We start from the raw sequence: 24,349 nt of genomic DNA, 5'->3' as shown, positions 1-24,349 counted from the left end.
TCTATCCAAGTCAAGTTAACGCAATGCAGCAACTGGGTTAAGAGAGGGGATGTCTTATAAACTACTTTGAAGAAGATTATTACCTCATATTTCAAATCGGAAATTCCACAGCGCACTTTACAAAATAAAAATGAAGCAGAAAAGGGTTAACTGTTCTAGGGGGCACATCAATACTACCTTAAATGCATGTATATCCCATCAACTTCTCGGGAATGTGACATTTATTGGACGTACTACATCATGCAGATCATATACATAGTCTATAATTCCCGTTTTTTGTGTTTTTTTTATTGAGAAATTCAACAGAAAGTTGTCAAACACTTGTTCTGTTTTCCTACCTAATATAATTATATAGATAAAATTTCATAAGTTTTTCTTAAGTAAAAAGCGTGAGATGGTCGGACGATCACATGATCATAGTGTTTAAAACAAGGTCGAGCGATATTTTTATTCCGGGATAGCCTTGGATGAACCATATCGCATCAGCGCTTGCAGAAGGAAAGAAGCTTAAAATTGTAAGTATAGCCTTTTAAAAGATAAAATTCATTTGAATAAATAATTTTTACATACTGTGTTAGGTTCCTTTGAATGATCTGATTTAATATTTAACTGTACTTTTAATTTTTTTAGAAAAAGAAATGAATTCGACAAAACATAAATTTTCCAACAGAATAATAAATGAACAGAAGAGTAATATTTGGTAAGTACTCTTTCACTCATTCTTTCTCCCTTTTTTAATACAAATTACACATCTTAATTAAAATCAAAAATAATTCTTAACGTGCTGTATACCCTAGTAGTAAACTACTGTGACAGTGCGCGGATCCAGTGGGATTTATTTAAGAATGTGCCCCCAATCATTATGCATTTGGCAGAACTCAAAAGTAAAAATCGAGCACTAAGTAGAGAATTTTTTTTACAAAGGAAGTGCAATCAATATATTTCAATTCATTAAAAAAAAATGCTAAGCCTTTGCGACTACCGTCCGCTGTTTGTTTATCAGAAATATAACATTTCTTTTTAACGAAGTCAACAATATTGGAGCTTAGTTATATTTGTGTATGACATACTGAAGTAAAATGTTGTCCCCTTTGGACATAATGACGTTGACAGTTAAAGCGAGTAATCAAATCTTGGCCTGGAAAAGAACTGATAAAGTTTGAGTATTATATCAGAATACAAGTGTTAAACGCAATTTTCTAAATTGCAAACACTGAAATATCTTTCATACAGATTTCTCCACTTTTACCTGTCTCACGGGGTCGTTTGTGAAAAGAAGGCATCCACCCATAACATGTTTCAAATAATGATGCAAAGTGAAGTTTATATTTTGTATTCTGGCTTTATGTCGCGCTCTAATATCAATAGACTTAATGAGTTTTTATATACTCTTCCCTCAACATAATTCATAAAATTATGTCATAAAGGTATTGGTTGTGTTAAGGTTGCGTCTCTCAATAAGTAGATTCTGATGCGTTGGAGAGTGCTTTTGTACCTACGGAGTGCCTATAACTATACCATACTTCGCATGGTAATTCTAATGTGAATTAAAAAAAAAATTAAATCAGCGAAGTGAAAAGAATATTTTCATATAGACTCAAATATATTAGTTTGTCAATGTAAGAAATCGTTACAATTGAATCTTTGAACTAATTTATCATTGCATGTCGAACGTGTATGTTAAATAAATAGTTTTTCAAAAGGTGTCAACGATTTTTTCTTTTACATATTTTTTGTTTACAGGGAAGAAATTTTACAATTATCGGCCAAATGTGGAGCTTTAAATTTAGCACTGGTGAGTAGTAATTATACTAATAATACCTCCTTAAAGTGCACATAGCTTTATGGAATTCATTTGTCAGTTTGTTCGAGCATTATTTCGTTTGTTCCTCCGAACAACTTCGACCACTTTGCAATCTACGCCTTGTCTTATTTACTTCATTCTTAGTACATACCAAGAACCTCAGTCTTACTTACATAAATGAGGTACTTGCATAACTGTGTGGTTTCATTGTTCTAATCTTATTACCTGGGGGTCAAAGTTAGCTGATTAATTGAAGGTCGTATCTCTGGAACCACGAAGAAGAATGTTGTGGTGCTTGAAGGCTAAAAAGAATATTGTGGTCTTCAAACAAAAGTTGCATTGCTTAAGTGGTCTGTGATTAACTTGATCTTTAGAGGTCAAGATTACTGTACCCGCTTTGTTTATCTTTATCTAAAGAAAAGGAGGAAAATGATATGTAGCAGTCGTTTAGATAAAAAATTCTACTAATGATAAAATGTTGCATTGCATTGTTTGCTATACAAAGACTCGATATGATTTTAATTCTTGCTTGAGTCATACCTTGTTTTAAAGGTTAAGGCCGTTGTATAAATAAAACAAAACCAAACTTAAAGCACCAAAGAACATAAGCTCGTACTTCAAACAATAGTCCTATTGATTCATAAAAGAATCACTATCAAGCTGTGAAAAATATATTAATTAGAAAAAGGTTCATGGTCACTTGTAATTCCATGACTCAAGACGTCTGTTACAAATCAGGGAGTTGAAAATAAAGATAGGAAATTATTTCATTCTTTGCAGGGGTTTCCAGACTTTGCTCCACCAAAGCATATACGTAACGCACTTGAACACGTGACTAATCAATCCAATCACATGATTCACCATTATACGAGGACACTTGTGAGTAACTTTGTTATTGTTTTTTCTTTCAAAAAAGAACTTGTATATTTCGATAAAGTACCTGTATTAAAAATAAATAGAGGATATTCAATGTTTTGTAGATGAATATGGAATTTATTTCACGAGTGGGACAGGATTTTTTGATATTTTCACGAGTGCGAAGCACGAGTGAAAATATCAAAAAATCCTGTCTCACGAGTGAAATAAATTCCATATTCATTTACAAAACGTTGAATTTTCTGTTTATTACATTTTCTTTAATTTTCCCTTTGCCCGGGTGTCATTTCTTAACACAGTGTCATAAGCTTGACGTCATAGTTGAGCGGTTGAGACGTCATAGCTTAGTAGTTGTGAGATTGAAAACATTACATAGCATGGATTTTAGCAACATATTTGGGAAGAAATTTGCAGTTTTAGTCTCTATCAAGATGGTTAGTTACTATCTCTATCTTATGACGGACCAGAAATTATTTTTTACTTACTTTGATATCCTTTCACACTGTGAGAGAATATCATTTTGGTATTCTTTCACACTGTGAGAGAATATCACTTTTATTCAATAAATAAATCACAGTATTTCACTGTTGAAAATGTAATAAACAGACACAACTTCAGGAACGTGAAATATATACTAGTAATTTAAAACATATATACATGTACAACAAAAGTTTAATATAAGCATATTATTAATCATTTTATAATAATATAAAAGGGTCATCCTCGACTGGTAAAAATTCTGGCCAAACTATACAGCCGAGAGCTTCAGCAGACCTTGGACCCTATGAAGAATGTGGTCACAACCATCGGTGCCTACGAAGCGATGTATGCAGCTTTCCAGGCCTTGGTCAACCCCGGAGACGAGGTTGGCTTTTATGTTATGCCATGGGAAATATGCATGAGGCAGTACTAACTAGTACTTACCTGTATTAACGTATATATATATATATATATATATATATATATATATATATATATATATATATATATATATATATATATATATATATATATATATAACATTTACTCTTGCTAAGTAATGGTGTGAATCAGTGTAGAATGATACTTGAATAATTCATTTATTTTACAGGTTATCCTTTTGGAACCTTGTTACGAGCCGTACAAAGTTGTGGCCGGACTGGCAGGGGCCACTGTGCGCTATGTTCCGTTAATTCCGGTATGTTCGCATTTATTGTAGATAGAACGTTCTATCGTTAAAATGATCTTGTCCTACGGACCCGGTGGTGAAGGGCTTGTCCCGAGACACAGTTAGATTATTCTAACTACATTTATTGCTGCCTATAAGTTGTTTTTAGGGCTCATATTTATGTATTCACTGTATATTAATTATGTAAGGTTTTTTGCCTTTGCACATATTGTACACAAAAAATTGAATAACCCGAGTTAGCGCATTTGAAAAATTGTATAAACACCAATACGATTGAAAGCAAAATTTAAAAATAATAACTGATATTTACCTTCTTTTATCACTTATTTATCTAAATGTTATTTAAATTTAATTTTCCTAGCACTTGATCATGGTCTTTTGCGTTTTTTGATTTATTTCTAAGGATTTGTTAGGATATCAACTGTGGAATGTAAATTATATGCATAAGACATTCTAAAAAAAATGGACATCATTATGGTATAAATAAAAATGAGTATTTGAATTGCATAAAACAGAAACAAGGCTCAAATGAAAGTGATGACTGGACATACGACATAGAAACCTTGAGGGGGGCATTTAACAACAAAACCAAAGCCATCGTTGTAAACAACCCCATGAACCCTCTGGGGAAGGTGAGTGCATTAAATCATTGTCTGTATGCGGAAATAACTTGTAAAACCTTACTCCAATTACGTATTTCTCATCTCCTGAGATATTGAAGAGATCAAAACTTATTTAATTAAAAATAACACCTCAGTTAAAATGTATTTTACATTGTGTCCAGGTGTTTACTAGAAAAGAATTACAAGAGATTGCAGATCTGTGTGTGCAACATGACGTTCTTTGTTTCTCTGATGAAGTCTACGAATGGTTGATATACGGAAAACGACAGCTTGTTCGAATGGGTGAGGTTTCAAACTTTTTATCTTGTCTTATTCAGTTATTCTTTATCCTCGACGTTTCAGTGAAAGTAAGATATGTTTAATTAATCAAAACTACTTCTGATAAAGTATAACACATGCATGTAAAATGATCTTGTGGGAATACTTTCATGTACAGTAAAACACAACTACATCGAACACGCTTAGAATGAATTCACGCTAACAACGAAGTGATTTCCATTGCATATAGTTTAAAACATATAATGAACTTCAAAGATATAACAAATTACGCTTATAATGAATGAAAATTGTTCTTTCCTGGCATTTCCTGGTCTGTTTTAATGTGTGTTTCCAGATTTCACACGTTTCATCTCTTTTTAGCGACCCTTAATGGAATGGCTGATAGAACGATAACAATGGGTAGTGCTGGTAAAACCTTCAGTGTCACAGGCTGGAAGATAGGCTGGGCAGTCGGCCCTGCTCATCTCATCTCCGCCATGCATTTATTCCATCATCTTGCCATCAGGGGGACACCCTCAGTCCTTCAGGTACGGTATCTCACATTTATAGCAATTAATTCACAATTAACTATTCAACTGAAATTCCTATTCAAAATGGAATAAATTAAAACATTATGCATTTTAAACAATATTACAAAAAATTCAAGAAATACTCCATTTAGGAATGCAAAACTGTATTTATTGATTACGGAATACATGTATTAGTGTACATGTATTAATATCAGTGGGAAACATAAATAATGTTACAATGCCAGCGCAATTAAATCAAGTATATGGCTGTGAGAATTTTTCCACATAAGGATTGATAAGCAGTATTACTCTACTGTAGGAAGCCTTGGCAATGGCTTTTGAGACAGAGGAAAGTCGCCTTGGAAACCCTGACTGCTATTTTACTCTGCTGTCCAAACAAATGGAACAAAAACGTGACGAAATGTCCACTTACCTGAAGGACGCAGGACTGCAGCCCATCACACCAGGGGGAGGCTACTTCATTCTGGCCAACATTTCCTCCATTGGTAGTTATCACAAAATACCCAGATCAGATGAAGTTATAGTGAAAGAGCTTCCCGCATTTCTCTTCATTTCCATGTCGAATACCATGGATAACTACAAAATGAATAAAATAACCAATAAAATAACTAGTGAAAAAACTTAAGTAGAATGGGATTATGGTTATAGAGAGTTTTTCTTGTTTTGTATTTCTTTAAGAAGAGTTCCAATTTTTTTATATTACAAAATCAGGAAATTCATTTTTCAAAGTATGATATTTTATTGAAAATTCATTTTGTAAATATCCACTTAACACTATAATTCTTGTAAACATGAATGCAAAATAATGATCCTGGATGTTATAAATCAAGGTTTAAGTTTAAATCTTTGTTTACTTAGACACAGAAGATGGAATCGATCTCGGCAGTCAGGAGGCATACGATTCTCAGTTTGTCAAGTGGGCCATCAAGGAAAAGGTTTGTAACAGTTTTTTTTTTTTTGGGGGGGGGGGGTTAGAATTTTTTACATTGTTTATAAAATCACAATTTAGTTCTGCATACATATGACTATTTAATGTAAAATCGCAAATTGAAAATTCAAAATAAAAAAAGAAAACAAAAGTTGAAAAGAGAAAGCCTCCTTCATCCTGTGGACAGAAAGCCAAAAGGAGAAAACAGAATGGAATTTTAGCAAATTACCAGTTATTCTTTAAAATGGTTCTATGGCCTGATTTATTCTTCATGATTGTTTTCTCTCTCTCTCCAGAAACTCACCTTCATCCCATTGTCTATATTCTACAGTGAAGAACATAGACATTTTGGAGATAAATTCGTCCGAATTTGCTTTGCAAAGGTTAGATTTTCGATTCTTTTTTTCAATTAAAAGTTTCTTTTTACCTTAAAACTTGTTAATCTTAATATTTTCCGCAGTTTTTAAATGACACTGTTCCTGTTCCAGTTCATGCTTATTTCAAAATCACAGAATAAATAGGGTTAATTAATAAAGTGAACTTTGTACAGTTGAACTTTGGTATCTCGAACATCGATATCTCGAATACCATGGATATGTTGGAAGACCTAATCGCTGTTTTTTTTAATGTATTTTAACATCAAAATTTTGAATCTTTGAATATATGGAAGATTTTTTTTCCGGTCCTATCGAGTTCGAGATAACAAGGTTTGACTGCTTATAATCCCCTTTCAATGGGTCGGTTTTATTGTTGTTTAAAAAGTTTGCTTATCACGCATTGCTGTGTAGTAAAGGTTGAGGTGCAAAATTATTGTGCAGATCTCAATTTTTTTACAGACAGAAGATACTTTACAGAAGGCCAGAGGGATGCTGAAAGCCTGGAGTGGAAATGACGAAAATGGTCTCACTAATGGACATAACGGAGTTCTGAATGGCCACGGTGTGAAATAGAATGGCATTGTTTAAAAACATTCACACTTCTAAGCGGTTTTCATATGTTTTAATATGTCAAATTGATGTTATATGTTTTCCCTGTCATATACAACATTGTTGATTAATTTATTGTTTGATTTGATAAAACAGATTTAATTGTTACCTGAGTGGATATTATACTCAGACATAAATCAATTAATGCACGTCGATGTTTTTAGTGCACCTGTTATGAATAAAAAGGATACTAACATAGATACAAGTGTTCTTGTCAGCATGATAAAATTTTCTTATAGGGTTGCTGTAAATTGTATAGCCCATGTCTGATCTTTTACAATTTCTTCTAGTTTGCCCTCTTCCATCAGTTCTTTGCATTTGAAGTAAAGTGTCTTTCAAAATGCTTGAAAATTTTACATTTAAAAACTTTTACGGATTTACTTTCTATATGAAGAGGAATGTGTTAATAAGGGAGACGTTAATTTACAAATTACCTTGGGTAACCCGTTTTGGAAAATAAAGGACCATTTCTGGAAAGTTTTCAGAAAGAGAAGTGCAAAATTCATTACTAAGTGTGAAAGTTTCTTCGAAAAAACTAACTTTCATATGCATGATACATGTAATTTGCCCCACACGAGTGGGTTTTTTTTATATGAAATTTTTCTTGGATTGTTCTTGTGACCCCTTTCTTTGTCTAAACCCACCGTCAATAGAAAATCATGTTACTTCATACAGAAATTGTTCTTGCAGTACATAGTTGACCATGACGTTTGCTTAATGTAGTTGTTGTGTTACAAATTTTACTCATGGTAATATCTTTTAAAAGGACAGGGTAACTGAGCTGTTAAACAAAGCTAAACTTTACAAATTAACCACAGACAAGAACAACCGTATACTTAACAATATACTGAACATGCTGAATCTAAGGTCATTGTAATTGTTCATGCTAAGCTAGTTTTCTTGTCTGCTACATGTCTTTCAAGCCACGAAAAGAAAATAACAACTAACACAATAATTTTGTATGAATATTAAACATTTTAAAAATACTTAATGGAATCACTAAAAATTATGTATGATTATGATGCTGGATAAAAGACAATGTCTAAAAATAAGTAGAGGAGATGATTTTTCATCGTTCTTAAATTCGATAAAAACTTCTCTATGAAGTTAATGAAGTTATGAGTAATTTAGAATACTGTGATTTTTGTACTGTTTTATCTCCTGTATTTGTTAGTTCCAATGCGTTCGTTCATTCAGTGCGACCTATTTCTGTTTATAGAGATTCCATTGAGAAGAGGATTAGATTATTATTATTCCTGTAAAACTCAATTGAACCTTTTATTGCGATCCAAATACAAGGTCAAATCCAAGAAGCCAATAATGTTATGGGACAGTGAGAAATAGAAATCACGAAGAACTTTAAAACTGTTGTTGTCCGACATACTGCAGCGAGCCGCTGTCACTATCCCAGTTTCTAGTAGAACTTGATCATAGTCACTTCTACTAGATCATAGTCACTCCCTAGTTTAACTGTTAAAAATATATTTAGTATACTACATGTATTAACATAATGGTTATGTTTATAGTATAGTAGATATATTTTTTCTAAATTAAGCTCGGGAGTGCCTATGAACTACAATAAAGAAATTAAAACTTTGTCTTTCAAGCTATTTGTCATTGCTTCCTGATACAACCTTACTCCTAATCCGGTAACAGTGACATTCTATACAAATATTTAAGTTGAAAATTGCAATTTTATTTGCAAGTATCTCGAGCAAATACGAAATATATTTAGAAATCAAACATTTTTATGAGTATATTGATACATATAGATTTCATGAATACGTACTGTATTACCGAAAGACCTGCAATGACCACACATTACACTTTTTCGACAAACTAGACACCCTATGAAGGCCCACGCTTTTGTTTCATATGAAACATTTTTTTTTTAATTCTGTAAAAAAATAATTTTGGTAACAATTTTTTGGCCCATATTTTGTTTAAACTTGAGAAATTATTACAATCACCATTACTCTGGCCAAGAACAAAACATAAGGCCATTCCATTTTTAAAGCGTCCATTCCTTAAAATCAAAAACCTATCTTTCTATCCGAGAAAAAAACACACACAAACCAATAGAAAAAAAATAGAATAATATTATAAATTTCTCATCAACATTTGAGAACAAATTTAAAAAAAAAACACTTTTATATAAAAATCCAAATTACTGGTTAAAAACCAAGAAAAAAAATTAAAAAATGAAATGCTGATCCAAACGCAGTACAGAATTTTAAAATGCGTTGTGAATATTTGTAGTTTGTGTAAGTTCTGGTGTTTAATTTTTTTTTCAAAAATTTCATTATCTCAAAACCAATCTGTCAGCAGACGCTAAAAGAAAAAGAATTGGAATGACCTAAATCCGTGTGCAATGTATTTTTTACCATATCGAAATATACTCAAAATTATGGACTCTTGATGATATAAGTTGTAATGTGACTTTTAAAATCACGGGCACCTGCAAGTTATGCTAGGTAAATAATTGTTAAATATTTGTTACCTTAGTAATAGACGGGATACTTTTTTTCTATTTGCTAAAAAAATCTAGTTGTTTAGTTTTACCACTATTGTAAAAAAAAAAAAAAAAAGAAGATAACTACTCTTTTTTTCCAGAAGATATCCGTTCAACATCAAATACCATTGTTCTAAAAAATCAATGAACGGTTGGTAGGCGTAACTGAAAAATCACATGACTCTGCATCCGAAATTTTGTGGAAAGATATTGTGAGTTTTTAAGTGATTGAGCGGTTTAATACTGATACAACATATATACATGTAAGTACAGAATGTCGAACCCTTCCAGGCACATTAACATGGAGAGAGTTTACGGAGGACGGAAGTGTGGAAATATTTGGTGAGTTTTATTTCTTAATTAATAACATGTAAATTACCAAATTTATAAATTTCCAAATTCTAAATTAAAATATTTCATGAAGGGAGGATATCATCGTCCTATCTGCTGAAAATGATGCACTAAACATGGCTTTGGTAAGTTTAAATCATTCTCTCTTAAAGATCATTATTTCATAAATAAAATACAGTTAAACTTCGTTATCTCGAACACTGAAATCTCCAATACCAGAGATATGTCGAAGTGATTAGGAATTCCCAATCACTTAAAAAAAATCCTCTTTTGGCTAACTGTCTTTCGCAGTTCCTCCCTGTCTCTAATTCTAGAGATACAAGATATGTCAAGTGATATGGCAGTTACAATCACCTTTTCTTTATGTTTTTTCCTCTTTTTGGCTAACTGCATGTCTTTCGCAGTTTTGAACACTCTGATTTTTGGGGCCTTGCAGGGTTTCCCCGACTTTGCGCCATCAGATCACGTGGTTCAGGCCCTGGAGGAAGTGGCTACTTATTCTGACCATATGATTCATCATTATACCAGGGCAGCAGTAAGAACTAGTACTGATTTCGTGGGATTTATAGTGGTTAACATAATTGTTTTGCATTGTTGATTTTTTTTAACATTAAATGTGATATAACTTAAATCTTCAGTCTTAAAATTTACAATTTTGCATTGTAAAATTACATTCTCACATTGCAAACTGATATGGAATGGTAATGAAAAAAATGAATAATTGAAAACATATGTCAAATAACAGCATAAACACTACTGAATATAAAAAAAATGCTATATCATAATTAAAGGCGGGTGTACCTTTTTAAATAATACAAACGAATACTGATTTTATTCCTAAGGGTCACAAACGCCTGGTTAAGGTCCTGTCCAAAGTATATTGCAGACTTTTAGAGAGGAATATTGATCCAATGACCGACATAATGACGTCAACAGGTGCCTATGATGCTCTGTATACAACATTCCAAGCTCTAGTCTGTCCTGGCGACGAGGCAAGTTGTGTCAAACAGATAAATATATCAAGTAAAATCGACATGTTTTATGAACTTGCATTAATTTGATATACTTTAAATACTGAATAAGTGTTCTAACTTGACTTCAAGCACATGTTACATGTACAGAACATTTAAACATAATTATATGTTGGATGTTTTGGTTATCCTGTTCATACGACACTCTCCCCCTGTTTGCTGAGTATGTCATGTATATAAACCGTATTTTGTCTCAATTCCTTTGAAAATGGAAGAATGACGACTTTATTATTATCATATTAGTTGCATTTGTGTACATTTAGTGTAAAACAACATTTTTAAAGTAGTGAAAACTTAATAAAAGGGGGTTCAGTAAAATACTTTACATGAAATGTTTTATGTTATTACAATATCAATATATACGTGTTGTATTATAGGTGATCCTAATAGAACCATGTTACGAACCTTATATGGAAATGGTTCGACTCGCTGGAGCCTCAGTTAATTACGTGCCTCTAATTCCAGTACGTAAAACCCCTTCTTTATAAATATTTTTCAGTAATCACGTTAGTAAAGTATGTCAAGTGCATTACATACCGACATCAACTTTTTGTCAATTTAGAAAATTGGTTCAACAAACAGTGATGATTGGGCGTTTGATTTGGTGACATTGGAATCGACTTTCAGTGCAAAAACAAAAGCTATTGTTGTTAATACACCAATGAATCCACTGGGAAAAGTAGGACTTTGATTCAAATTTTTGGCAATATTTTCATATCCATGTACTTTGCTTTCTAATTCAATTTGTAATCAACCTTTTTTTGGTTCATCTTGGTAGGAAAGAAATCGGTTCTAATATCAACGTACTCTTCAAGGAGCTAATAACTAAAATTTATCTTTATTCTTATCAGGTCTTTAATAAAGATGAACTACAAGTCATTGCAGATCTCTGCGTTAAGTACGATACACTATGCATCGCCGATGATGTGTACCAATGGCTTATCTACGGAAAAAGAAAACATATTTATATGGGTATTTATCAAATATAGACATTAAATAATTTCACATTGTCAAAGAAATAAATGGTTATGCTTCATTGACTCTCTGTTAAGAGAGATAAGGAATTCTTGCTGGGATAAATATCATTTTTGGACGGGATCACCTCTATTAGCTAAATCTCAAACGGAAGCCATGCACTTAGCACTTCATTTGAATCTACGCTAGAGAAAAGAGTGCAGAAATAGACACTCTGACTAAATCAAAGGGAAGAAAGAAATTAATGGTTGAAAAACCTGATAGCGTTGTTCAAATTCAAGTAGGTTTGAATTTATCTTAACATTTTCGAAAGATGCACTCAAATATTACGCATTCGAGTACTGAGTAATTTGTATGCATGTAATAATTTTTTGACAGATTAAAATTTTCAAAAGGCTAAAAAAATAATAAACAAAGGGTGTACAGCTGTTGAAGCAGACGTTTTACATCATTTTAAGTCGAAAGGTTAAACTTGCTATGGTAAAAAAAATTCAATTTAGAATTGTAGACAGGTTATGCACATACTATGCAATTGTTCGCCGCAGTTCAAACACCGTCCGTATACATGCGGATAACGAGGGGCCCAAGCTAATTTCGAGTAAAGGAAAATAGGCCAATTTTTGAATTCATTTCAGCATACCTTGGAAAGTAAAAAGAATTTGGGAATGAACTTCGGTCAATCTAATTAAAATTAGACTTGTATTTTCGTTTTATCCTCTACAATGCACTTCAATACAATTGTCTGTAGATTACATGCAGTCATTTTGTTATTAGTATTTAATTGGCGTAATTGTGAACCTATCTAAGAAGTTCCATACCTTTACTTTTTTATATATCTCAAATTTGTCAGTAAGATTAAATCGATCTAAATAAATGTAACATTCTTTAATGTCTGTCTTATTTTCAAGCTACCCTGGATGGGATGGCGGAAAGAACAATACACATTGGAAGTGCTGGGAAGACATTTAGCGCCACAGGATGGAAAACCGGATGGGCCGTGGGTCCTGCCCATTTAATAAATGCTCTACAATGCTTCCATCATTTGTCTATTCGTGGAGGACCTTCTGTCTTGCAGGTGCTTGGAAATAATTTAATGAAATAAGCCGTTGTAATGAGAGAGATGATGGAATTGTCTGAATTTTTGTAAACTTATGACATTTAAAAGTGTGAAAGTATATTTAAAATATAACTGTTTTTATAATGAGAAAGCACTCGGGCAATTCAACAATTTTATCCTCCCTAACCAGAGATTCGGGTATATAGTTGTTTGGTCCGTTGTGTGTTTCTTGTGACAAGATCTTTCTTTGGGTACCCAACCTTAACCTTCTTTTGTAAAACTTTAACCTTGATCATAACTTTTAACTAGGGTTTTCATATTTCACATGTGTATTCTTCCTTTAAACATCAACTTTTTGGACTGACAGCCGGACAGATAGACAGACGAATGAGACTTAATGTCCCCGCACTGTTGCGAAAGCGGGGGACAACAACCAACAAGATGTATTTGTAAAACACTGATGCCTTTGTATGGCAGCTCATGGCCAAGGTTCAAGTTTTTCAAAAGTACATCAATCTCAAGGCAAATATCAATATACATGTAGAAGAAGAAATTCACTCTTTATCAGTTACTAAACTAGTATTTAATTTTGTCGCCTTTAAAGGAAGCAGTTGCGATAGCTTTTGAGAAAGAAGAGCAAAGGCTGGAAAGTGAAGACAGCTATTTCAAAGTTTTGTCTGCGGAAATGGAGAGTAAGAGAGATCAACTGATCAAGTGTCTCCGCCAGGCGGCGCTAAACCCAGTGATTCCAGGGGGTGGCTACTTTATAGTGGCAGATATCTCTAAACTAGGCAAGGATTTACATGTCTGACTTTAAAAAGACAGCTACTTTAGAGAAGAATTTATTATACAAATTGTCTCGAAAACCCTTGTAGGTTTGAACAAAAAAGCCATGAAGTAAAAAAAAAATATATGTATGTTCTAAAGAGTTAAAGTTATGCTTGCAGCACTCAGTGGCTAGTCTTTTAATGCAATAGTCAACTGTAGATCAACTAATGTTTGCGAGATAGTTAATTGGTATTTATAAGTGAGAAAACATTTTCATCAATTTTGGTTATTATTGTTTTATAATCTTTTTATTATGTATACATGTACAAATATACGCGAGGTTGAAATCTCAGCGAGCAGACGGTCGCGTAATAAGGATAAAATATAGTTCTCACTGATAAAAAGTAATTTACAATATTTAATCTATTATGGTTAAAATAATGTTAGTTACTGTGTACAATGCATGACACTTGTCAATAAAGTAAATTGGTTTTTATAGAGACCAGCATCAACAGTGAAGAATCAAATGGGGAAGCTTTCGATATAAAATTCGTCAAGTGGGCCATTAAAGAAAAGGTAAACCCCCATTTTAACAGATTGAGAATAATAATGTATCTTTTAAATAGATTATTGTATTTCGGAGAATTTTATTTGTAGAAGCTCACCGTCATTCCACTGTCTATATTTTACTGTCAGGAACATAGAAATCTTGGAGATAAATATGTTCGTATTTGTTTTGCAAAGGTAAGAAAACTGTCTAGACAACTTGATACATAAAATACACGCTTATAACACTATTCGTAAAAGTTATTTGCAGATTACACCATTGAAATACCAGTTATAGGTTTAAGTATAATTGTTTGGTGAGGTGTTTACCTTCTTGTTAGTATGCAGGTTCACAATTAAGGATAGGTTCCCTCTTTCATCATAACGGACGGGTTTAAGAATATTAGCTTGCGAGAATTTTTTTTTATGTGTACATTTAGCGTAATGCTCAATTTTGGTACTTGGTAAAAGTGACAGAGTTCGTTATTTTACGTATTTTTTGACATTGTGATTTGAAAATATAGATATATATATATCATTTTCGAGAACATCGACGATTGCAATTCAAGCATGCTTTACAAGAGTTTGTAAGGTTAAAGGTGACGATAACGAACAGTGATCAATCTCATAAATCCACTAAACAGAACGAATTACTAATAGGGCAAAAACAAGGACCTCCGGAAACATCAGAGGCGGGACCAGGCGCCCAGGAGAAGCAAACCCCCCCCCCCCCTCCCCAGCCGACCCGATCGGCCACACCCGCCATGAGCCATGTATTTATCATGTAAATTTTGAATTTACTAGGTCGAGGTAATGCAAAATTTACAACATCATATATTGATCAGGCAAACGGAGCACTCCCTAGTCAAATTCAGCACAAAAGCAACGACTTAACAAATGGTACGAAACATGACAAGCAAAACACGATCCAACGACAGGTGGCATCTACAAACAAGGCCACCACAATGCAGAACCCGCGAAAGGCCGACCCCAAAAGGGGCTACCGAAACAACCGCAACATGAACCCACCTGCCGCCCGCCCCTGTCCAAAAAATCGATCGCACCCAGATCACGCTCCCGCGCACTGAACCAGTCGGGAGACACAAACACCACACGCAGGAGATGCTGGAACATCGTTTTACAAACAAGGAAAGCTGACGATGTAAAAGCTGCGGCCATCCAGCTTGTAAGTCCAGTCACTAGTTGGCCAATAATGTTTACAGTCAGCAAAACATTCAAACATGAAACAGATGGGACAGATTCTGTAGTGTCTTTTATTTCGAGTTCACTGGGATATCTCGAGTCGACATGTGAAGGAAAATAACTATTGTTAATAAATTATTGATAAAACGTCGTCGTTATATCTAAATTCGAGTTGGAGGCCACAGCAAGAGTTTTCTTCTTCTCAAGAAGAATTTTTTGGATAAATTCTGTTTCATAGGAATACAGAAACAGCTTGGCCAACAAAGAAGCAGAATTAGTGCCCATCGAAATTCAAACAATTTGTTGGAAGACCTGGTCTCCAAAGACTACATAGATATTGTCAATGAGGAATTCCAGCATCCCCCAAACACCAACCTTAGAGCACCCGCATGCAGAACCAGAAGGACCTCCAACAAAGCAACCCTGCAGACGCCCAATCACAAGATACTAGTATGAAAATTTACGAGTTCCATTTTTCACGAATAAACAATTTTCTATTATGTCAAAAAGCCTGCTCTTAAATTTACCGCGAGGAATGGTTGTATAAAGCGTAGAAAAGTCATATGATTTGATGCTATAGATGTTTGAAAAGTTTTGAGATTTTTAATTTGAAGTTTTGGAATCCAGTATAAATCAAACTCACTTCCATTGACTGGAATGTTAAACGTAAGGACAGGTCTACTGAAAACGGAAGGATATATTAGATAGGTCGCATTTAGTTAAACTGGGCAACATCCATAATTACAAACACTATAGTCTGTATTCTAGTAATGAAGAATCCAATTTTATGGACTTACGAGTACTTTAGTTTCTTCGAATAATCCAAATAAAATTTTCAAGGGCACAGAAAAAAGATTTAGTGTGAATGTAATGTAGACCTAGTTGTTTATTGGCGCAACCCTAACAAAAAAATTACTATAGTAAACTATAGTTTACTATATTGGCGCAACCCTAACAAAAAAATACTATAGTAAACTATAGTTTACTATAGTAAACTATAGTTTACTATAGTATCAAAGTTATAACTTTGGAACTTTGATTTACTATAGTGAAAACTTTGGAACTTTGATTTACTATAGTGAAAACTTTGGAACTTTGATTTACTATAGTGATAACTTTGGAATTTGATTTACTATGGCAAAAACTTTGGAACTTTGATTTACTATGACGAAAACTTTGAAACTTTGATTTACTATTGTGAAAAGTTTGGAACTTTGATTTACTATAGTGATAACTTTGGAACTTTGATTTACTATGGCAGAAACTTTGGAACTTTGATTTACTATGGCGAAAACTTTGGAACTTTGATTTACTATGGCGAAAACTTTGGAACTTTGATTTACTATATAGTAAACTATAGTTAACTATAGTTTACTATAGTATTTTTTGTTAGGGAAGTAGCGAATCAAATGAAACCGTGCGTGTTTGGCAGAAGTGAAGTCCATGACTGCACTTACGTATAGTGTACTGTAAGTCTAATAATAATTCACACTGACACACTGCGGACTTGCAAAAAAAATGTATCATTGGAACAACAAGCAAATTCAAAGAATTGTGGTCCCCCGCTTTCGGTGTCTTAGGGGATGGGATGCCATTATTTATGGCATATTGTAACTGTCTTGATTGTATGTCCTGTCTTGTCTGTGCATATAAATTATTGAATTAATAACAGTTATGACAAAGATTATAGCTTCTCAAAACTACATCAAACTTCAAGATCAAGGTCATGAGGTCAAATATCATAATAAAATCCGAAAGGTCTTGTCACAAGTAATGCACATGTGAAAAAAATATCAAAAGCCAGAGTATGCAATCGAAACGGTCTTGAAACTTGTAATGCACACGTCAATTGTAAATGCCTTATCTTCTCCCAGTCAAAAGTTTTTAGCAATGTTAAAATATTTGAAAAGTAGGTCAAACTTCAAGGTCATGGGATTATGAATGAAAGTACATTCGGAAATAATTGTCACAGGTAATGCACGTGTAAAATAGGATTGCCCTATCTTTGCTCCTTCAAAAGTTAGCAACACTGATAATCTGTTTGAAAAATAGGTCAAACTTGCAGGTCAAGGTCATGGAGTCAGATATCATAGCATATTCGGAAACATTTTGACACAGGAAATGCACTTGTCAAATATAAAAGTCCTATCATATGTCATTCAAAAGTAATCACCAAAGTTAAAATTTTTGCAGATTAGGTCAAACATGAAGGTCAAGGGGTAAAAAATCATAGCATGCTCAGAAACACCTTTTCACTGGTAATGCACATGTCAAATATGAAAGCCCTATCTATTCTCAATCAAAAGTTATAAGCAAAAATAAAAATGTTGAAAAGTAGGTCAAACTTCAAGGTCACGGGTCAAGGGGGTCAAAAACCATAGTACATTTGGAAAGGTCTTGTCATAGGTAATACACATGTCAAGTATGAAAGTCATATCTCTTCTCAATCCAAAGTTATAAGTAAAGATAAAATTTTTGAAAAGTAGGTCAAACTTCAAGGTCAAGGGGTTAGAAATCATAGTATATTTGGAAAGGTCTTGTCACAGGTAATGTACATGTAAAATATGAAAGCCCTATCTCTTCTCATTCAAAAGTTATGACCAAGGTTAAAGTTTCTGTGACAGACAGACTGACAGACGGACGAATGAGATTTAATGTCCCCTTGCTTTCGCGAAAGCGGGGGACAATAAATGGAAATGCATTGCCTAGTTTCATACAGTATCCAGCATTATTCCCCTTGTCTACAGAATGGAGAAAAGTAGGACTATTTGTGGGATAGTATGTTTATTCCCCAAATTCTGACCCTGATAGAAAGAGTAGAATGGTCGGGGGAATTAAGATGTTTATAAAGATTTTGATGACCCCAATTATTTATTTCAAACATATGTTCCGACATTCTCTTTGTTGAAGGAACCCTTGGTTTCTCCAACATAAGGAAGGCCATAAAGATTGGAATTAATTCCATAGACAACGTTATGTAATATGCGACGAACCAGACCGAGAACCTTGAATCTCCAGTCAGATGCTCTACCAACTGAGCTATGGCCACCTGCGATCGAACCCGTCTGACCGCCACATATCTCCTCCTTAACCAACCCAAGCTCTTCCCTGGCAGGTCTTTCGCCTGTCTCATCCTGGTCACGGCACCAAATGTAACAGGAAGGGAGAAAATGCATGACTGGTCCGGGAATTGAACCCAAGACCCCTGCATCACAAGTCAGGTGCTCTACCGCTGAGCTGATATCTAAACCATTACAGTTAGAAGACTTACAACTCAAACCTTCAAGTTTTGGTATTAAAAATTTGTCCTGTGAAGTTGCTATTTTAAAAAATGAATGTCAAAATATCACAGGATTTACAATTTTTTGAACAACATTTGGAAATGGAACACACGCTGTCCGAATAGGAATCGTCAAAAACATCTCTGATCGAAGTTATTCTAATAAAGGTGTTGAATGTGTTCTACCACAACTGGTTATCCAAGCCCGTAGAAACGCAGGGACCCCCCCCCCCCCCTTTTCTGAGTGTATTATTTTGCTGTAGTAAATTTTCATTAGGATGCTGCCCCCCCCCCCCTTTTTTGCTGTTTTTTAAGGTCGAGTACTGTCAAATTGCAGGATTTGGACAGTAAATAAGCTTTTATTCTTTGCTTGTCACATTTTTGAGGGGGGGGGGGGGGAGTCCCCCCCCCACTTTTGAAACCGTTGCTACGGGCCTGTTATCTGAAGGCTGTATATGACAATTATCATGATTCGAAGGACAATCTGAGAGGCACCAGCCACTAAACAAATATTTCATAAATTTTTATTATCGAATGGCTTGAAAATGACCAATAGTAACACTCTTCCAACGAAAGTGTTATTCTTTTAACTCCGTGAAATAGACACTGGATTTATTTCTTTAAAATGAGTTTGTGTCAATGATTACGCGTTGTTTTAATCCTATAAATAGCTAAAGCTACCGGCTTCAACAAACGACATTTTAAAATACTTTACTTCTCTCTTTTTAAGCATTATATCGGAGGTGTAGATGAACCGCCATACACGAGGGTTGTTCGGAAAGTTCGTGGACTTTTGTCATATCTTTTTAATTTAACGTCATATTATATTCAAATTTGGTAGCAATATTTTAACAATATAAATTCAAATGATTTGTATTAAAATTTTTGAAATTTCTTGATTTATTTCAAACTTATTAGGAGTTAAAAACTGCGAAAATTGGTTCGCGGAGCAAAATTTAGTAATTTACAAACAATATACTAATCATATCCTCTGTAAAATGGCTCAAAACCAAAATAAATCTAGACGATCAAATGAAGAATTGTTAATTCCTTTCATATTCCAAATTATGACTTAACAGTTTGCTTCATGGAAAAGAAATCAATTTCTGAAGATAGGTAATCCTCATAGAAAAAGGCAAAAAAGGTGACGTCGTACACTGTAAAAAATGATGTTTAACTTGTGTTTAATTTTTAAACAGTCGTGTTTTACAATTAAACATGGTGGGTTTAAATACAAAACATTAGCGTTTAACATATAAACACGACTATTTAAATTGGTGTTCAATAAGTAGGGTGTTTAATCATCCATCTTAAACACGCAATGTTCATATGCATCAAATCAAAAAATTAAATTAGGTGTTGCTTCTCAGTATTGCTGTGTGCATTTGCCATTTGTACAATTTCTTAATTTATGAAGTAATTCCGTACATACTAGTAGATATTTTTCGACACAGAAAAAATATGATTAGCCAGGCAATACGTTGACTTTAGATCATACCAAAAGCAATTGCAATTAACATTAATTTTTGGTAATTTTGTGCCAAAAATTCATAAATTTCATAAACTGTTAAAGGGGAAAGAGAAACATATATTATGATGACTTTCACAATTTTATCAATATTTTAATCACCGGTGTTTAACACGAGTGTTCATTTCTTAACCATCATATATTTATAAATTAAACACATGGTATATATATAGAAATTGCAAATTAAACACCTGTGTTTAATGCGTTATGATAGAAAATGACGCAATTGATTATGTCATAACATGCCATTTGAACGCAGAAGATGCAGAATCACGCATATACTGGCAAAAACACCATATCTAACAAGGAAACAGGAGGTATTTATACATTTCTTTATATAAAATCTGGAAAAAAATGAATGCTTAATACATTACAGATTTATACTGCTTTTCATTTATGAAATGCAGGATTGTTAGGCCTATCGTCTGAGTGCAAATGCGGCCATGTGCAGCGGTCGGCATAAAATATTTGTAGTCTTTAAGTATAATGCGATATCTAATTAATTTGCAGGGACGTTCATCTCTTATTGTGAATCCTGAGAAGAATACATTACTTGATAAAGGGAAGTGATTTTAAAGGAAGATCACACTTAACCTTGAGAGGTGAGTTTAAAGGGCATTTCAAAGAAAAAGGGTCACCCCCCTTACACACACACACCCTCACACACATACAAACACAAACATCACTGTCTCCTAGCCTACACTAGTTTTGGGTCTCCCAGTAACATGAAATTTAAGTGAATGTAATCCAATTACCTGCCCTTGATAAAATTTATGCTCCCTATCACGCATTATTATGATTATTTGCTGACCATACATAACTTAACACATAAGCGTTAACAACAACACTTTTCATCCCCTGCCCGAGCATGTATTCTTTAAGGAGACTACATTTTTGGGGAGTGTTGTTTAAATGATAGAAAATGCCTTGGGTAGCCCCCCCCCCCTCCCCCTTCTCTTAATTGTTGCTGTTGGGCTGCTCCTGCAGGTACATTAATATTAAACTTTTTAGTGTGTACACTGTTTGTATGCTTATATGATTTATTTGTATTGCAGATTTTTATTTCAAACTTGTTTCTCAGTATATGTATTATATATTTAAATTGGCATGAAGGATAACAAATTATTTTTTTTTTATCTCAGTGTATTCTTTTACAGATAATTTTCTGAATTTGCATAGTGAATATTTTTTATCTATCTATTTTTCAGGATATTTCTGATAAGAAGAAGGAATTAGAAATACTAGGGTTGAATAAAATTTTGGAGAATGGAAAACTGGAGATCATCATCCGTGGCAGAAGAACCTGAATTTTACACACAAGCAGAGGAGACTGTTTAACTCGGTTAGAATATTATATGAAATTTAGTGAGTGATACCCCGGCAGCTCTCGTGAAGTTGCAAGAATATTTAATGAATTAGTCGTTTACAGGTAAAAACTGGAATTTTTCTTCATTTGGTTAAAACTCTGAATATTAGTGAAAGTAAAATTATACAGGTACAACTGGATTTATTAACTGCAATACATACACAATGTATATATCCCGTACCCAGGCAATAAATAACATTTTCAGTCTTTGTGCATTATATTTAATTATGAATTTGTTTGTTTTATTAAAAAAGATGTAATGGACGCCATGTCCCTTTTTTAATATAAAGTTTCAAAATTTTATTCCTGAAAAATAATATTTCATTTTATTAGACGATTTTCCTATTTCAACCCCCCCCCCCCCCCCTCCCGCCAACAATTTTATTGAATTTTAGTTCACATGCAAGCTTTACATGTTCATGCTTTTTTTTTTTTTTTTTTTTTTTTTTTTTTTTTTTTTTTTTTTTTTTAATTCTATCTTTCAACTTGAATTGAATTATGTATCTACATGTATGTGTTAGCAAATGTGTTGATAAATGTTATAATTGTTTAAAAAGTTTGAATCTCTATTCAACATTAAATCATTTATTTATTAACCTTTATGTACATGTTAATCATCAAGAACAATGTGTTTTGTACTGTTTTATGTTTGTTTCAAATAAAAATGTTGAAAACTTATAAACACGTTTAAGTGTTTATTTATTTTGTAAATTAAACACGTTGAAGTGTTTAAAAAATGACGTATAAACATGTTTAAGTGATTATTATCTGTTGCATCGAATAAACATGTTTAATTGTTTAGGTTGAACGTGTTTATTAATAAAACATGAAATGTTTAAATTTTAAACACGTACGGAGTTTATTTAGTAAACTCCTTGTGTTTATTCAGTGTTTAATCTTTAAACGTTTTGTGTTTTTCAAGTGTTAAGAATTTAAACAGAATGAGAAGGAAGTATTTAAATATTAAACCTCATGTGTTTAGAATTTAAACATTCTAACATGTTTATTTCTTAAACACTTCACGAAGTGTTTAAATTTTAAACGTGTTAAAGTGTTTATTATCTGTGGCAATTTGGTGTTTATTTTTAAAACACTTATTTTTTTACAGTGTAGGACGTCACGGAGCAGCAGTTTTCGATACAATTTTCTGTTGTACTCTGGAAAACGTCAGAATAAAATCTGAAAATGTTGTAGGAAGCATGAAATATCTCAAAAGCGGGTCATGCATATGTGTGTGTAAATGGCCCAGGCGGTATTTGAATGATATGGACTTTGTATCAGACGAGGACGATCTGTGAGAGAACGGATTCACCCAAAAACGTTTAGTTAGTAAGGTCTTGGAAAGAGAAAGGCGTGAAATGTAAAGTGAGAATATTTTGAGAACCTCATGACGCTATATTTTTGACGTTATAATGTTTAGTTTGCTCCGGGGTTATCAAACATGTTGATTTGAAAAAAAAGTAAATTGATTTCTATTGAATCGAATGGAATGAAACTTGACACGTCAACAAAATAAATATTTTTACATAATTATGATAATGTACTTATATTAAATTTCTTGAAAATAGTATAACGAGGATTGACATTGTCCACGAACTTTTCGAACAACCTTTGTAACTGTGTCAAGGTTCAATATTTTTTACGACTTTGGGTAGACCTAATTAATAGAGACTCCGATAAGCTTTATTATTTTTTCATCTATCGACATAATGGTGCTGGTCAGGAGTAGATTTTCGCGCTAGCAATGGAAAAATTGTCGAGCAAACTCATGCTCACAGAATAACTGAAATGGTGTATATTCTTAACTATATAAACACACTTTGGTTCAGAAAATATCTTTAGTTTTGTGCATATTATTTTACTCTATCGTCATTCGAAATATGCAAAGTTAAACACCCCATTACATTATAATTAGAATATCGAAATACGTGCATTTTTGTAGATCTGACCACGGGCACTGGAAGTTACTGTAAATATTGAGAATGTGCATGGACCTTTTTTATACATGCACATACTCAATATTTACAGTAACTTCCAGTGCCCGTGAGAAAATTCAAATAGCTATAACCTCTATTACAGACTGAGGAGACGTTAAAAAGAGCAGAGAACGTCCTGAAGAATTGGGAGTTGAAGTGAACGTATAACGTTTACAACGACTTTGAAGATGGAGTATAATATAGCTGATTTTCCGAGAACCTTTCTTCGAGCTTATGTTATTGAGTATTTGCATAATTTCATGTTTAGCAATTTTAATAAACGATTTTGATATACCCGGTACTCTTTTTAAATGCGCATCTGTAACGCATCAGAAGTATTTGGCTAGCAAAGAAGTATGTACATATCTAATATTTTTGAAGCGATATTCTTATTTTGATCAGACATCCAATAATAATTTTGCAGCATATTCAGCATCTTCCCAAGTCAAGGGCTTCTGATCCACTACGCTCCAAGTGGAGCGGAGTGGATCAGGAACCATGTGGAGTGGAGTGGATCAGAAACCCTTGACTTGGGGAGATGCACTGGCAAAGCCTCGTTTTG

General features: G+C 33.4%; 1 protein-coding gene across 1 annotated transcript; it reads left to right on the top strand.

Moving 5' to 3' along the window:
• The first annotated feature begins 335 nt into the window (after positions 1 to 335).
• Positions 336 to 23,988, top strand: LOC133189523 (kynurenine--oxoglutarate transaminase 3-like). The gene is made up of 22 exons (XM_061324869.1): positions 336 to 519; positions 637 to 700; positions 1,744 to 1,795; positions 2,585 to 2,683; positions 3,396 to 3,545; positions 3,771 to 3,857; positions 4,364 to 4,480; positions 4,633 to 4,753; positions 5,111 to 5,277; positions 5,579 to 5,765; positions 6,139 to 6,215; positions 6,505 to 6,591; positions 10,494 to 10,592; positions 10,900 to 11,053; positions 11,479 to 11,552; positions 11,651 to 11,767; positions 11,940 to 12,060; positions 12,972 to 13,138; positions 13,725 to 13,911; positions 14,388 to 14,464; positions 14,546 to 14,632; positions 23,891 to 23,988. The coding sequence occupies exons 1-22, from the start codon at positions 468 to 470 to the stop codon at positions 23,945 to 23,947; spliced, it is 2,400 nt and encodes a 799-aa protein (XP_061180853.1). The 5' UTR covers positions 336 to 467; the 3' UTR covers positions 23,948 to 23,988.
• The last annotated feature ends 361 nt before the right edge of the window (positions 23,989 to 24,349 follow it).

This window comes from Saccostrea echinata, unplaced genomic scaffold, assembly GCF_033153115.1.
Source record: "Saccostrea echinata isolate AGI-Se365-2 ecotype Australia unplaced genomic scaffold, CSIRO_AGI_Sech_v1 ptg000019l, whole genome shotgun sequence".
In the NCBI taxonomy this organism is placed as follows: Eukaryota; Metazoa; Mollusca; class Bivalvia; order Ostreida; family Ostreidae; genus Saccostrea; species Saccostrea echinata.
This window is presented reverse-complemented; position numbering and strand designations above follow the sequence as displayed.